This window comes from Vulpes vulpes, chromosome 12 (genome assembly GCF_048418805.1).
Source record: "Vulpes vulpes isolate BD-2025 chromosome 12, VulVul3, whole genome shotgun sequence".
Classification (NCBI taxonomy): Eukaryota; Metazoa; Chordata; class Mammalia; order Carnivora; family Canidae; genus Vulpes; species Vulpes vulpes.
The window spans coordinates 57,765,232-57,781,568 of NC_132791.1; the positions used below are offsets into that span (position 1 = coordinate 57,765,232).

General features: G+C 42.2%; 2 protein-coding genes across 3 annotated transcripts in view; both read right to left on the reverse strand.

Annotated features, from left to right (window-relative positions):
- Positions 1-3,391, reverse strand: part of CCDC192 (coiled-coil domain containing 192) — a 263,844-nt gene extending 260,453 nt beyond the window's left edge. The window contains exon 1 of the mRNA XM_072728647.1: positions 3,304-3,391. The gene's annotated coding sequence lies outside the window, so the exon portion shown is untranslated. The remainder of the gene's footprint in view (positions 1-3,303) is intronic.
- Positions 1,842-12,722, reverse strand: CTXN3 (cortexin 3). Of its 2 annotated transcripts, none has more exons than XM_072728649.1 (2): positions 12,588-12,722; positions 1,842-4,813 (listed from the first exon to the last, which is right to left on the reverse strand). In XM_072728649.1, the coding sequence occupies exon 2, from the start codon at positions 4,712-4,714 to the stop codon at positions 4,469-4,471; it is 246 nt and encodes an 81-aa protein (XP_072584750.1). In that variant the 5' UTR covers positions 4,715-4,813; positions 12,588-12,722; the 3' UTR covers positions 1,842-4,468. The 2 variants fall into 2 exon arrangements, with proteins under 2 accessions (XP_072584750.1, XP_072584751.1); XM_072728650.1 differs by lacking the exon at positions 12,588-12,722 and adding an exon at positions 9,185-9,286.
- Between the last annotated feature and the right edge of the window lie 3,615 nt (positions 12,723-16,337).

Below are 16,337 nucleotides of genomic sequence, written 5' to 3' on the forward strand. Positions count from 1 at the left end.
CAAGTAAAATTTCTCATCTCCCCAAATCTATCAATATATTTACAAAAGGAAAGCTTCGGGGTTTCAATAAAACACTATGCAATGAAGCCATTAAGAAAGGAACTTGAATACATATTTTTTTCCTACATACATAAGCATCTGTTCCAACTTCTGCCTCTTAAAACTGTTACTTATTTTGTTTCAGCTTTAACCCTTAAAAATAGTTAAAGAATGATCTGGCCTGGAATGTTCATTACTTCAACAGCAGGAGTCAAGTTAATCTGCTTCACGCCCCATGTTAGACTTACTTTGCTCAGTGCTTAAGATATTTTAAAAAAGGTCTCTTGGAGGGAACAATGTTGGTCTAGAACTTGGGGTTAGCCCGAGAATGAGTTAGCCACATTTTTTCTGAATCGAGAGGCAGTTCTATTCTAGAGTGACCTTGGGAAAGTAATTTTTTTCATCCTGGGATGCAGATATACACGATAGAGGGCAGCTGCACTTGTTATAAATATCTTGTAGGGTAGGCTAAATGCTGCACTGTAACTCCCGAAGCCAGAAAGCTGGGAAAGAGAGGGCTTAGGTGACCTTTTGAGAATATGCTGTTCACCCCAAGGAGCCGCAAGTAATTAAAACAGAGAGTTAGCACTTCTCACAGGAGGGATCGATTGACTCTGAATAGCCCAGAGCTCTTTATCACTTGTATTGGTACCTCACTCTGGACCAGGGAGGAGTGGAACATGGGAGACCCAGGGAGGGCAGCTTGAACAAGGAACAGTAATCTGAGAAGAAGAAACAAAAATGGAGTGAGGAATGAAGGGAGGAAAGACAGAGAGCAGGTTTCAGGAGGCCCTCTTGCACTTCCTGGCACTCCTGGGCTCCAAGCCTCAGAGGGCAGGTGGCTATTTCAGTCCATTCCCATTATAGAAGCGGATCCCAATGTTGCCCGGACAAGGCTGCACAAACTGGAACTGACAGCCACTCTTCATGTCATTTTCTTTCTCGCCAACCTGCACTGACTCCCACACTTCATTTTGCTTTTAAGGACAAAATGGTGTTCAGGTGCCCCTTTATTGTCTCTGCATGAGCTCCAACTTCTCTTCCCAGCAAGCCCCACACCCACACCCCTTTTCCTTACTCTGTTGCTTACTCTCTTTCCTTCCTCTCCTCTTTTGCATAGACCCCAAGCATCTCCGTCCTGTTAGACCAAGATAGAATTGATCTCCTAACAACGACTTTTATTGCATAAATCTTTACACCCAACATTGAAACATGTACCATCACACCCAAGTAGTTGCATCCTGAGATAGTTCTTGGGTCTTGCCCCACATCCATCTCTCCCATGTTCTGTCTCCCGCAGCATTTCTTCACTGACCCAGCTCTACAGAATCAACCTCTGGGGATGGAAGGCTGTAGCAGTCTACACTGTCAGCAAGCTCCCCTGAAGAAACTGGAATTAGAGGGACCTAAGGAGGCAGAATTATGGCCATGAATATTTACTTTATCGTTCTCCATGATGTTTATACATTTTTATTTTACCATGATCATGTACAACTTTTACAAGAGCAATGAGTGTGTGCGAGGCATGTATTTTTTTTAAGTTTCCACTTGATTTTGTTAGTATGGGAACTGTAAGTCCATATCAACCATTTGAGCAATGATTCAGACACATGCCTTCTTTCATTTCTTAGGTCTCCAACAAGGTTGAAAGGTACTTCAAGAGCAAGAACTAGCCCTGTACCTTTCCTATCTCTCCAGTGCTAAAAGTGCCAGGCTCAAAGCAAGTGCTTAGTAAACACTTGAATGGATTTAAATCGACTCAATAAAATAGAAGAAATTGAATAGGAACACATGTGACATGGTACATTTGAATAAAAAAGAAAACGTTTTAATTAGTGGGTTAAAGAAATATGTATTAGCAAAACAGAAAAAATATTCAGGTGACATAACAGACCATAGGATGGCTGCAGATAAGCATTAGTGTTTTGCTCTAGATCTGAAAGCAAAGGATCTTCGGAGGCATCAGTGAACTAGCAGCATGTAGATACCACGAGGTGGTTCTCTCTTTTTAATCAGACTCATTCTTGAAATGGTGTGTTCCATTATAAAGTGTATAGCTAAAGAAGAAATTTGAGTAGTTGGAGAGAGTTAAGAAAAGAATCAAAAGCCCCATACATTGCTGGCAGGAATGTAAAATGATGCAGCCACTTTGGGAAACAGTCTCAGATTCTTCAAAAAGTTAAACATAGAGTTTGAATAGAACCCAGCAAATCCACTTCTAGGAATATACTCAAGAGAATTGAAAGCATAGGCTTGAAGGAAAGACTTGTACACAAATGTTCATAGCAGCACTCCTCATACTAGCTACTGGATAACCATGACAACCAATGGACCAACAAAACATAGTACAGCCAAACAGTGGAATATTAGTTGGCCATGCAAAGGAGGGATACAACATGGATGAGCCAACTTTGAAAACATGCTAAGTGAAAAAAGCCATATACAGAAGTTCACGTATCCTATAATGCCATTTATATAAAATGTCCAGAGGGACACCTGGGGGGCTCAGTGGTTGAGTGTCTGCCTTTGGCTCAGGCCAAGATCCTGGGTGCTGGGATCAAGTCCCACATCAGGTTCCCTGTGGGGAGCCTGCTTCTCCCTCTGCCTGTGTTTCTGCCTCTCTCTGTGTCTCTCATGAATAAATAAATAAAATCTTTAAAAAAAGAAATGTCCAGAACTGGCAACCACAGAGAACCACAATCCACAGAAAGTGGATTTGAGATTGTCAGGGGCTATGAGGAAAGGAATGAGATTTCACTACTGGTATAGAATTCCAGAATTAGTGTCAGTGGTCACACAATTCTGGAAAGGTACTAAAAGCTGCTGAATTGTACACTTTCAAAGTGTAAAGTTTATGGTATGTGAATTATATTTCAATAAAGCTATTATTTTTTAAACAAAAAAAAAACATCAAGAGGCACCTGGCTTGCTCATTTGGAAGAGTGTGTGACTCTTGATCTTGGGATTGTGAGTTTGAGTCCCACATTGGATGTAGAGATCAATTTTAAAAATTTTAAAAAGAAAGTCATGGGGGAACATGAGGAGGGGAGAAATCTGGACAGCAGGCCCTACAAAGAATGTTAAAGAAAAATAGGGAACACAAGAAAGCAGTTTTACTAAGTGCTGCTTTTTCAGGCATAGTTGGCTTTTTTAAAGTTTTTAATTAATAAAAAAAAAATAGGATGGCTAGCTGAGGAGAAAATTAGAAGACACAGATTATAAGTATAGCCTCAGGGGTTTAGTTGAGACACAAGGTTTTCCTACCAAGAGAAGTGGGAATAAGAGGTTTTCACATCTCTCTTTTTGGTGGTCTTAAACAGGCCTTCGAATAGGTCGTATGTGCACAGGACGATGTGTGGGAGTCCTTTCTGAAATGGGAGACGGATGAACTCAATGACCTTGCAGCCTTTCCTGTCTCTCAGAACAGTGCTCATCCTCTGAGCTTCTTGTCACATGCTGCCACCAGTGCATTCGTCTCAGTGACATAGAAGAGGAGACAGTATCATTTCTTGAGGAGTTTTATTTGGCTTCTCTCTTCAGCCCCAAACATACATTCCTCTTAAGACTCTGAAAGTCTTCTATTTGTTTTATTTTATTTTGTTTTATTTTTTTAATTTAAATTCAATTTGCCAGCATATAGTATAATCTTCTCTTCTAAACAATTAACTTTTTCTTTAAAAAAAAAACTCATAGCTACACTCACAACTCATTCTTTCAATCATTTATGTAAAGAAAGTAAATTCAAGTTATGTATAGCTAAGCTATGCCTACACTGCTTATTAATATGAATACCTAGAATGTACTTGGCCTGGTGGAGAGTTTTCAAAGCTCCATAAGCCTGTGAATTCAGTTTTACTTGAGAAATAAAATGAGGTCATCCTAATTCATCTTTTCCAGAGAGGGGACCGTTTCTGCTAAGCACACCCTAATGCTTTGATTCCCAGTGCTCCTCTGGGTTCACTCAGCCTCTCAGAGTGAGTCTCTGCCCAGGACCTGGATTCCCATGCAAATAAAACCAACTGAGGGACATGCTGAGAACAAGGAAGCCTCTTCATGGCCCTGTGACCAGATTTGTTTCAGATCCTTTCCATTCTTCATTCTCTGGCTGGGTGGGAGAGCACTTCGTTTTATGGCAAAGTTTGTCTCATTGCTAGTGTTCTTTGCTTTCACCACCGTACACCTTTGGCAATATTCATTCAGGAGTAAACACAGAAATTCAAGACTTCCTATTTCAGGAGACTGTTAGAAACCTTCATCTCCAATATCCTTCAAATGTTTTTAACCTAATGGCATGTTTAATAAATGAGGGATTGTAGGCCTAGGACCGGATGCTGTTAAAACTTGGTGCTAAGAACATTGACTAAAGAGGATTCCTCGCCAAGACATGATGCACTTCACCCCTTCAAGAGGGGGTCCTGCTCCCCCTCTGCTAGGCAAGGGCATGGTCAAACTGCCCCTTCTCCAGGCCTTCAAGTCCATCCGCCCAGGTTGAGGTCGGCATGCTCCGATACGGGTCCAGAAGGATCCGGAAGCACCTGACAATGAGGATGCCCAAGAAAATGAACAACAAAATCACAAAGACAAATGTGGTTTTCTGCTCCAGAGACATGCTAGAATCTGGTGATGCATTCTCAAGGGGCACTAGGGCTGAAGGGACGGGCTGTCCTCCATCCATCGTCCAGAGAAGCAGGAGCTCGGGATCTCGCAGTTTCCTTTTCTTCCATCATCAGTCTGCTGAGATCATGATGGCTGCACCGTGGAGCCACTGAGTGATCTGCAGGAAGAAAGAAAGGGAAGGAGACAGGATAACTACCAAGGAGCAGTTTATTTCTACGCTCACAGTCCTATTTCTCAGAGAAAACAAGGAATCTCCAAGCTTTTTCCCAGACGTGCTCAATTCTGTGTAATTATGGGGAAGAATCTTTTACTCTTGCATGAAATTACCAGATTGTCCTCAGAGCAGCCACCTGGGGCCAGGAGGGATGGGCAGGGAAGACAAACAGAGTACAGAAGATGAGAAATGTGCAAGGTAGTGTTGACCTCAGGGTGTGCTGCCAACTTGACATCCGAGCTCAGTGTCCCCTGCCAGGTCTCTTCTAGATTCTCTCCAATCACATGACTTTCACATCATCCTTATAATGATACCACTGATGGAACACCAGCCATGTGCCAACGCTGTAGCTAAACACAACATAGGTTAGCCACTCTACTGCAAGCTCCGTGAGAGCAGAGACCTCTATAGCTCCAGTGGAAGGAAATTAAGGCTGGAAAAGGTGCTTAATAGGGAAGTCTCATGGAGTATCGGGCTCTGGGCCTCAGCCTCTGGCCTCCATTTTACTGCTAAATGAGTATGGGCCCTTGGAGAGGTCACTAAGCTATAAAAATGGAATCAGCAATGCCTGTGTATCTCATGGTGCCATTATGAGAATGAATGTCTGCAAAAACACTTTGAAAAATATATAAAGAAGGAAAACAAGGAAAATTAAGAGTTGCTTCACTTCAGACATGACTGTGGAAGCCAGAATGCTTCTCTTTCTCTTTCTCTTGCCTGAGCCAAGGGAGAAATGAGGCATCTCAGACTCCCAGACCACCAAGCTCCTGCTGCTTTTCTTTTTTCTTCAGCCAACAAAGACCAGGTTCAATACTTGACCCCAAGAACTCAGCTAGGGAGAAGGAATTGATTGGATGTATTTTTTTTTAAAGTTTTACAGTGGCCTCCTACTGTTAAAGACCATTTGATAAAGAGGAAGAGAAGGAAGAAGATAAGTTATCACTATAGCCATTTTACTGGGAGAAAAATTAAGATATGTTGATATGACTGTCTTTAAAGGCGAGTTGGAGCATACACAAAGGCCATAAAAGACAGAGAACTAAATCTATGTATGAGTCTGTTTATATGAAAAATTGTGTAGCAAAGTAGCATGGGAATTAACAGTGATTCAAAGGAAAGGATATTCAATGGAAAATAAGCAACCAAATAAAAATAGAAATTATAACTTAAAGCTAGAAAACAATATTTCTACATTTAACTTGTTGCCTTGAAGTACAGCATTAGTGATCATAATAACAGCTTATATGTATGTTGACACTTCAAAGTTTATAAAATCACAATTTAAGACACAGTTTATAAAAGGATTTACAACCAGTGTCTACAAGGAAGGAGTTACAAGTTTGGGGAGAAAGAATATTTTGCAGCTCTGTGACTAAATTTTGTTTAAGGCTGGAATAGCTGCAGTAGATTTGTTTATCATTCATTTTTATTTTGTTTTTTTTTGTTTGTTTTTTTTTTTTTATTTATGATAGTCACAGAGAGAGAAAGAGAGAGAGGCAGAGACAAAGGCAGAGGGAGAAGCAGGCTCCATGCACCGGGAGCCTGATGTGGGATTCGATCCCGGGTCTCCAGGACCGCGCCCTGGGCCAAAGGCAAGCGCCAAACCACTGCGCCACCCAGGGATCCCTCATTTTTATTTTGAAGCAAGATTGGGATAAAAGTTGATGGTATTTCTTAAAAAATCAGCCCCTGAGGGATATCCCTCTATATAGAGGATGTTGATGGATTGGGTCTGGTTTGATTTGCTTATTTTCAAGCACCCTCCCATCCTTGGGTGTTAACTCTCAGCAGAAAACTGGGCTGAGTAGAGGGGGCTGGAAAGGGTGGCCAGGGCTTCCAATGCAGCAATCCTTAGTGCTTGCTTCCAGAAAGGGCCCCAAGAAATATCCAAACTAGACTTTTTCATAGCAGGTATAAAATTCACTAAGGGCTGGGTCACAAGAAAGTCGAGTGCTACTAGAGGTATAAATGCCTAAGCCATCCATCCATGTCCTCCCAAGGATTCCCATCACTGTGACCCTGCCCTCCCCACGGACTTACTAGAATCCCACTCTATGTCCATTTTTCCTCCAGGCCAAATGAGGCCAGAGCTCTTTTCTTTGTCTGTTCTTAACACAGCTGAGATAGTGATACATTTTCAGGAAGTTCTATACAAAAACATTATGTAACCCAGAAAGGAAATATAGGAAAATTGAAGACCATTAACTGTGTATGAGTACCACATAAAGATTTCTGGATCTGTGAAGTTCATTGAAAACAGGAGAATTGAGCCTGTTCTGACTCCCTGGCCATAGGCTGGGTGGCCAAAATAGCAATACCTTGTTCTGTCCTTCCCTTCGCACCCTCGTGTCCACTTGATGAGAGCCATCTTGATGCCCAAGAGCAGTCTACCCCAGGCTTGTCGTTCATACAAGGCAAAATGCCAACTCCTTTTCTCCTAGCTCATCATCTCATACTTCCTAGGCTTCTCCATAACTCAGGTTTTTAAGCTGATCCACCAACCATGTGGGGGCTGCAGGGATGGGCGACCATTCCAAGAAGCCCCAGCAAGTAACCCAGTCATCCTGATTCAGGTTATCAGCTACATTTCCCTCTTCTGTCTCCCTGTAAATGAGTCTGGAGCATGGCTTCTTCACAGGGAAGCCAACCCTTAGAATGATTTAAAAATCAGTTTTAATTTAGTTGTATAATTAACCCTATTCTGATTAAAAGGCAGATGCAAGAATATGGTTAAGCCTCTCTACAGCTTCCTCACATGTTTTTGAGAAGCCTGGTAAAATATAAACATATATCCTCCAACCCTCTGTCACCCACCCCTTCCTGATAAACCAAACTGACGAGAAAACGGAGATGAAAGCCTTTTGAAAACACCACAGCTCTTTATAAATTGTCAGCCTCCTCTCCTGTCCCAGCTATACTGTGATAACCAAGTTCCCGTTAAAATAATTTCATTTGGCCAAATCCTCAAAGCCCCTTAGTATATTGCAGTATTTCACCAATGAGAGTGACACATTAACACGCTAGCAGGGATTTGTCTAGGAAAACTGCTCTTAACTTCAAGGAGGGGAAATGTGGTAGATAGTAAGGAGACCGATGAGTCTTGCTGGAAATGAAGGGCCACTGAGGTTTGGGAGGAGCAGATGTGGGGTGCTGAGGACAGATGGCCCAAGAGGAAAGTCTTGGGGAGGTTGAGGGATGGTGGGTACAGATGAGAAAACCCAGAGATGGTTATAAAGGGACATGGGGATACGGAGACCCAGGAAGTAAAGCCAGTTCTTTCACAGCTTTGCCTGGGACTGATTGAAATCCCTGGAAGCGCCTGCTTGATTTTAAACCCGCAATCAGCTAATCAATAATTTACAAATTTGGAAAGCTCAACAGCACATTGAAGTTAAAGGCAACATCGCATAGAGTAAGATGCAGAACAAGAAATAAATGTTTGACTATCACAGTCCCAAAATACGCAAAGACATCAACATTTTTAAAAATATCTGCCTCAGAGTGAAGTGTCCCTTTTTGGCAAAAATGATCCTTGTAAAATGTTCAGACTGCTTTTACCTGAATAATGAAATCTGCCTTCAGACAAAGAGAGAAATCTGGGCAAGTAAATTATTTCAAAGAATCCCGACGCAACTACCTAAGTGTTAACAATAACAAAAGACGGTTATTTTCAGTACAAGAGGGCCACAGTTACTCATGACCATATTTTAATCCTAACTGGCTTCCCCTTCACACAGCACATTCATGTCTTCCCTTCGCAGGTCCATTTGTATGTGCTCTGGACACAATAAAGTCTAATTTCAATACTGGACCACCAAGGAAAACGTAATGAAAATATGCCATCTCAAAAATTGTGTCACACATCCCCTGTCTTAAGTCAAGTTCCCCGGACTAGGTGATAGTCACAAAGTATAAAACCCTCTGTGTTACCTACAAAGCCCCATGTGAGCAGTTCCTCTAAGCCATAGTCATTATCACTAGCAGCCACTCACCTTCCTTAGAATAATCTGCCAAAGGCCTCTCTTCCCCTCCCCATACTTCCTACAATACTGCGCCAAGATCCATCTTTCTCAGCTCAAATCTTACCCCTTCTTCCCTCAAGAAAACCTTTGCTTTCCAATGACCCAAGACCCCAACTGCCCATTGACTCCCCTACAGACCTGATACCCCTGTTTTCTGGATGACAAATCAGGTCATATTCCGACACTGGAATTCTTGTAAGTTCTTCATTTATTTTCATAGTAAGGTGAAACAGGAGCAAACATTAAATTGCATTTGGTTTGTGGTAAAATGGCCCAAGAAGAACAAACTTACATGTGATCAAGTCTGCAGACACCTGAGGAGACCGTCCTCACTGGGTCTGCTCTGCAGCTCCATCTAATGCCAGCTGTTCTTTGAACTCCTCCAGGCTTGTTTCCCACCTCTGAGCATTTAATCATGATGCTCCCTGCCTAATGCCCTCCTCCTCACTCTATTCCCGCCTGTGGATTTCGCTCCCTCCCTCGGAGTTCACACCAAATCCCACCTCCTTGGCGGGGCCTTCATCTGTCCCTGCGCCAGAGGCACAGGGTGCTTCTTGCTCTGCCCTCGGGAGCACCGCACCTGCATTCTGCAACACCACCTCGTACAGGATGAGTCCCCAGGGTGTTCAACTCTGTCCCCTTACTAAATGGCAAGCTCCTTGGGGGAATTCTCTGCTGCTCTGGGGTCACTGCCTTTTTAAATAGAGGTTGAATCAAATCTTTGGCCCCCTACAATCCAAGGAACTGAATTCAAATTTTGAGGTGCCTGCTGATACAAAGCAGAAGTAAAAAGCACATGTCATCCAGCCAGCCAGGGATGTCAGGCCATTGTGTTTGAAATAGATCTTATTTCAAAGAATCAGAGATAGTCTGAGTCACAATGACACTTTAATAGTCTCCGATTTCATGATTCGCAAAGCTGTTATTGGGATTTTTCACATTTTCCTTGGCTTCAATGCTGATGGGTCGGGTCCCATCAAATACAAAAATTAGCTGCCACCCTTCTATTCCAGGGCTCAAGGCTTTCTTAGCTGATCTGCATGGCTGGTGGGGAAGATCAGCTCTTTAAAATATCCTTAAGCCTGACATCTTACCTGGACACTACAGATGCCAACATGTACCCTTTGCAAGCTGGGATCCTTCGGGCATTTCATTTTGTTAACATCGTATTATATAATTTAACAGGAAGGAAAATTACTTTATATGAAGCAAATATACCTGAAAGCAATGATACATTTCTTTTCTCATCTTTAAAGTGACAGCAACAGAATTAGTTGGGTGCATCTGGCACCTTGCTCTGTGCAGCTGCCCATAGGCATATAATCCCACCCTCTCATTTTTGTGTCCATCACTTCACCTACCCAACCCCCTTCTGCATTGGGTTGCAATGGTCATAGTGATAGCAGATGCAGCACAAGAGTAGTCCTGCCTAGCACACAGTGAGCATTCAATAAATATATGATGATGAATGAGTGTTTCCTCTTTATACCATTTTTTGCACAAAATGATGTTTCTAATTTCTTTCTAACAAGCACACCAGGGAATGGAGATTATAAGTAAATTGCCCCCAAATCAAAAAAATCAGGTACCAGAAGAGAAGTATTCCCCTAAGGATGCTGACTCGCATGTTTCTCTCAGGGCACGAAGGAATGAGTAGAAAAGTCAGTCATCCTGTGGCTGCTAATGGTGTGCAGGGTGCAGTGAAGCAATGCCGTCTGTATTTTAAGTACCTCTAAGCCACAGAAGTGCCACACCTCATTTTTAAAACTTCTAGGCCAGAAACCTAGTTATGTGACTTGACATGTTTTCAAAAGTAAATGCAAGAACAGTGAGTCTACTGAGCAAGAACACTCAGGGTTTGTACAATCACATGGGACGGACAGGACACTTTGTCCTACAAAGACATCCTGTGTATCTTATTTATATTTATCTGGCAGACCAGTGAGACCACTCTGTAGACTGTACCGGGAAGGGAACTGGCTAGGTAGGCAGGACTGAATTTGTAATGACTGGCAGAGACAAAGTTCCTCCAAGCGCTGCATTATTCTTCAACAGTTCCAAAACTGACTGTTGAAATGTTAACATGCCTTTCAATGATTAACGTAATACATAATCCTGAGAGTGATGCTAAATAGAATCATCTCTATTTTTGAGCTAAACAAAGCTTCAGCTGCATTGCTGTTTGCATAACTGGAGTCTCTGGAGATATACTCCACCTTCCATCCCAACCCTCACACCCCAGACGTGTAAACACCCCCAGCGACCCTATTATATATCTTCCCCTATAACCGTGAGCCTTCCTCAAAAGCCACCTCATCATCTAAGTAATCAGATCACTATATAAACAAAAGTTATTACCTATGAATCTTGCGGAAATGCTATGTATGAGCCCAGTGAACAGTAATTTGCATTCCAGGATATACACACCAAGATATAAAATCTTTCCTATAAATTCAAAGAATTCTTGGTCCTCTTGGTGACCAGCCCAGAAATTCAGAATTCAGTTAAAAATTTCCTGGCTCTTTCTAGGCACTTCAAGTATTTTAACCAACATATACCTCCTTTTTTTCTCTCACATAAACACATGGCAACTTCCATATTTTTCTTTTCTGAATACAGACCTCTTGATCCGATACAATAGCCCTGATGCTTCAGAATTCACAGGATGGCAGAAGATAGATATTACTTTATACACTCAACCAATAGACCCAGGGCTACTCGAAAGCCCTAAAACAATGGCTTAGAATCCATGTGAATGCGGTCAGCTACGAATGTCAACAGGCAGTTCTGGAATGACTGCCAGCCCCCAGTGCTGTCCTGGGAGGTCTGCTCCCTCTGTCACTGCAAAGTCAGCCTGCAGATGTCTGCTTGGGTCTGGGAGTGGATCCTGTTGTTCCTGGCCTGCCAGCTCTGGGTCAGCAGGAGACCCTCCTCTTCAGCCTGAGCCTTAACCTCAGCTTCACTTCTTCCCTGCCTTCATCTTCCTCCTGACCTCTGCTAGAAGAGTTTTAAAGGGACTGCAGAGCAAGGCTGCATGCAGCCTAGCTGAGAACATCAGAAAAATCCCGTGTGCGTGCCCTGTCGGTAACTGGGGTACCAAAAGGCACTATAGGCAAACCGGAAGTTTCGCTGCAAATGATAAACCTTACTGTCATACCCGAGTTTGCTTTCTCTTTCCTTGTGTGTGTTTCCTAGTGAAAGAGAGTGCTTGCTGATATCTCAAAAGGCTAGGGCTGCACCGCGCTTACCCACAGGGACACCAGGGAGGGTCAGCGTTATCATTATGAGTTGTTAAGTTGTGATCCTTTGTGAAAAAATTAAAACATCCCTTTCAGAAGGCCGGATGTTGTAGGCGAATGGAAAAATTACTATAATGGGCAAATAGCTTTCCAAACTAATTTACTGCAGCTTAGCAAAAAAAAAAAAAAAAAAAAAAAAGCCTCTTTTACTACTCCCTATCCAGCATCGGTAGCACTGTGAACTTAAGCATTCTTTAAAAATAAAGGCATCATTCCATTTCACCCCTTCATATTAGCTTGACCTAGCAACTATTTAATTAGACTTCATCTGACATCTAGATCTAAATTCAGAACTTGAATGGAAAAGGCATCTATGCGATTATTGCTCATGCATAAATCGTAAAGTTAGAGAAAAGCATTAATTAGCTCATCAAAGACACAGTGTTGGTCAAGTACCTGGATCTGGCTGAGCAAACACTTGGTCCATTTCCTGGTGGAACTGTTACAGGTAGTTACAAGCCTCTTTAGTTTCCATTCTTCCCGACCAAGCTGTGTTGAAGCAGTAGACAGTGGTAGCTGCAAGCAGCTGATGGCACACCCCAGCTCGAAAGCTGTTGTTTCAGGCTTAGAAACTTCCCATTAAAACCCCCGAGTTAAAGGAGCATCGTCTTTCTGTGTGAGGGCATCGTGAGCGGCCAATACGGCTGCTTCTTTGTGGCGAGCCATGATTTCAGTTCTGCCTCAGCAACTCTTCAGAGGATTCTGCTTCAGTGAGTAGAGGCAGTATCCTAGCAGTGTGTCTGAAATCATCTTCAAGAAAGCATTAACATTCAAAAGGAGTACGGGGGGAAAACATCGCAGGGCATTCCCATACCTTTTCAAAATCAAAGCCATAAATCTACCAATGCTCTGTTCTTCCCTATTGATTGTTGACACTATTGCTCTTTGGGGATGTCAATTAGCACCTGGCAGCAACCAGCCCCCATATTGATTATGGCTTCTGACCTTCGGGCCAACTTAATTAAGGGGAAGCCTTCTAAGGAAGGGTATCAACATAGTATTTGGAAAACCAAGGAAAGGCTCCTTTTCCTAAAGAAAACAGAATTGACCTTTCAGAAAAGCAGTAATTATGGGAGGCGAAAAGGAAAGAACAATTTAAAAAATCATATTTTTACCACCTGTTTGTAAATTTGCTAGGCAGTAGGTAGGTTGCCAGGTCCAGTGTATCCTTTGGCCAGCCTGCGCGATCATGACCTTGGCAGGGACCCCACCCCACGCAGGCTGCCAGAGACCACTGATTGAATAATGACAGACCTTTGGTGAGAGAAAGTTGTTATAATTCTACGGATTCTAGTTACATGGCACAATCCTTAAATTATTTTCCTTGGATAGAATGCCTAAATAAATTTGGAAAATGTTTAAGGATAAAATTCATCTTTTTTTTTTTTTTTTAAGTACTTCTCTGGAAAGAATTCAACACAATCCTTAAGATGGAACATCCTTGTTTTTTGGCAACTCACCACTTTCTTTGTTGAAGTGGAAGCACAGTTAGCAACAACACCCACCCACCAAATGATGGGGTGCATGATATTTAAAGCTCACTCTGACGGTGCCTGTCAGCTTTGCTGTCTCTTCGGCTCTTGCGAGAAGCCGGCCATTACCCAGTAGCTGTAGGGGACTGGAACAGAACTCATTGTCTAGGAGGCAAATCTCCATCTGCTGGCAGCAGACAACAACCCTGGGTAGACCTCAGACCCAAGAAAATGTAAATGCCGAATGCCATGATCTAATGTCGCAATGAAATGCTTGACATTAGGAGCTAAACTCACTGCAGGTCCTTTCCCTCTGGCATTCCAGATTTTTAACTGAATTTCCTTTCTGATGAGTTTACCTGACTGTATTTACACACACACACACACACACACACACACACACAACAATGAGACATATGAAATCCAACAGAACACTGTCAATACTAACTGGTCTCCTTTGTGCTCTTCAGCCGACAGCGCTGGTGGATGAGTGACCTGTCTCAGTAATGCCAACAGAGTGTGGTTCAGGGAACATTCTGACCCCACCCATACATATATACTTATCATTCCATGGGGTGAGAAAGCACTCTAGTTAGAAATAAGCCTGAGTTACTACGAGCTCACCCTGCCCGGGAGGCCTCCTCAGATATTGTTTTACCCTATTGACTCGTAGAGGTGGAAGGGAACATGAGAGGCCATGGCTGCCCTGCAGCTCCTCTGCAGCCTGAAACCACCCCAGAGAGACAAGTGCCTGGCCTATTTTTAAAACTCTCCAGAGAATTAGATTCCATACCCCACTCTGACAACCTCTGTTCCAACTAACTCCTCCATGGCTTACTTGGCCTCAATGGGATGGCATATTTCTTCTCATTCTATCCTGGTTGCAAAAAAAGTCAGTCATTAACCACTGCACAATTTTGTGAGTGTGCTCTTCCCCTGACGAAGCTGAACTAGGTAAACCAAAGGACATTCGGTGAAGATCCTGCAGCCAAGTTTGGATATTCTTTTGTAAGATCATTGCCGTTGAAATGATGGGAGTGAGCCCTTCCCCATGAAGCCATATTATGTGACTCATCCTGAATTCTGAAACAATGAATAAGGATTGATGAAAAGTCGAGTTCCTTGAACATTTCATAGTAGGTCCTGTTTCTTTAGACTTCAATGCTCTCTTTATCTTCCCTCTAAGTTCTTCCCCAAATGTCCACTTTCTGGTCCAGTTTTAAATCAGGAATCTAGAATGCTACACAAACCTGTACAAAACTAAGACTAACATGGATTTGTGGTGAATAGGATGATTTCATGCTATGCTTCTCTAACACATTCTTATCCCAAGGTTACTCTTGGGTGTTAATTCAGCACCTTCTTTTTAACCACACAACATCGGAGTCAATATTATCAGAAATCTATTTTAAGAACTTTTTCTACATTCTAACTGTGGGTCTCACTTTGAATATTATTTAGATTATGATTCTTCCCTTAATGTCCCATGCTGCACTTTTTCATAAAGTAATGGACAATGAATAAAAAAATAAAAACAAAAAAACTGCTTCACGAGCAGTTTCAAGCTTAATGCCAACACAAAGCTGTTATAATTAGCATTACCATGGTTGTGTTTCTAATTCTCAAAATTGAATTGATTCTTGATATAATCTTCAAAATTGAAACATGATTTTCTTTTCCCGTTCATTAGTAGAATCCTTGTAAAAATCTATTTTCTTCCTTTATGTACATTTTTCTTTCATGTAGTCAAGAAACATTCACTAAATTTATTTACTCAGCATGAGATATGTTCTGTGTGGGGTGGGGAAAGAATGAAAACTATGGAGAAGTCAGTGCCTGAGTTTGTTCAGGTTGTCACTGCACAATTCTGGGAGGTTCTCTGGTACGGACCCGGAGATGCTCCACATGGAGCAACAGTAGCCAAGCTTCTGGGCAGATTAGCCCACCTCCACTGCTTCCCACTTCCTCACCTCCCCTTCACTGCTTAGCCAGCAAACATCAGAATTATGTTCTCATATCTCTATAGGGCTTGATTTCACAAGGCCATCTGTGGCTTCTCACCATCACAAGCAAAAAAACAAAACAAAACAAAAAACAAAAACTTGCGGCATTGATCTTCCTTGCTGTTTGTGGCAACACTGGACATAGCTGACCACTCTCTTCAGGAAAGTGCTGGATAAAAGGACACACAGAGGAAAGGGAAATGGCAAAACCCATCTCTCAGCCCTCTTCTCTCTTGATCCCCTCCTCTCCCTTGGTGCCCCCCTTGGTTCCACTCTCTCAGCTATCTCTCATTTGCCCTTAGAGGCTAATGTCAAGTTTAACTCATGTAACCACCAGTGAATATGAAATTAAGGGTGGAAAAACAAGGCAGGCTAGGATTCATGTTAATGGGTTCACCACTTTTCATTCATAAAAAAGAATTGAAATTCAGTTTATGTGTTATTTTTCTCTCTTCTTAGTTTTTTTAAAAAATCAATACATCATGTAATAATAAAGTTGCTTTTTTTTTTTAAATCAAGATGAGCTCTATTTATAATATCCCTCTGATGTGCCCAGTCTAAATGTAAGTTTATTTATCCACTCAGCTATCTTCACAGGTCAGTGAACATTCAAAGCACAAGGGAGCAGTAGGGAAGGTTTAATAATATTCACACCCAGCCTATAAATTAGG

What these genes read in the sequence shown, in the direction of transcription:
- CTXN3 (XM_072728649.1), bottom strand. Translation starts at nt 4,714, where the DNA reads ATGGATGGAGGACAGCCCGTCCCTTCAGCCCTAGTGCCCCTTGAGAAT.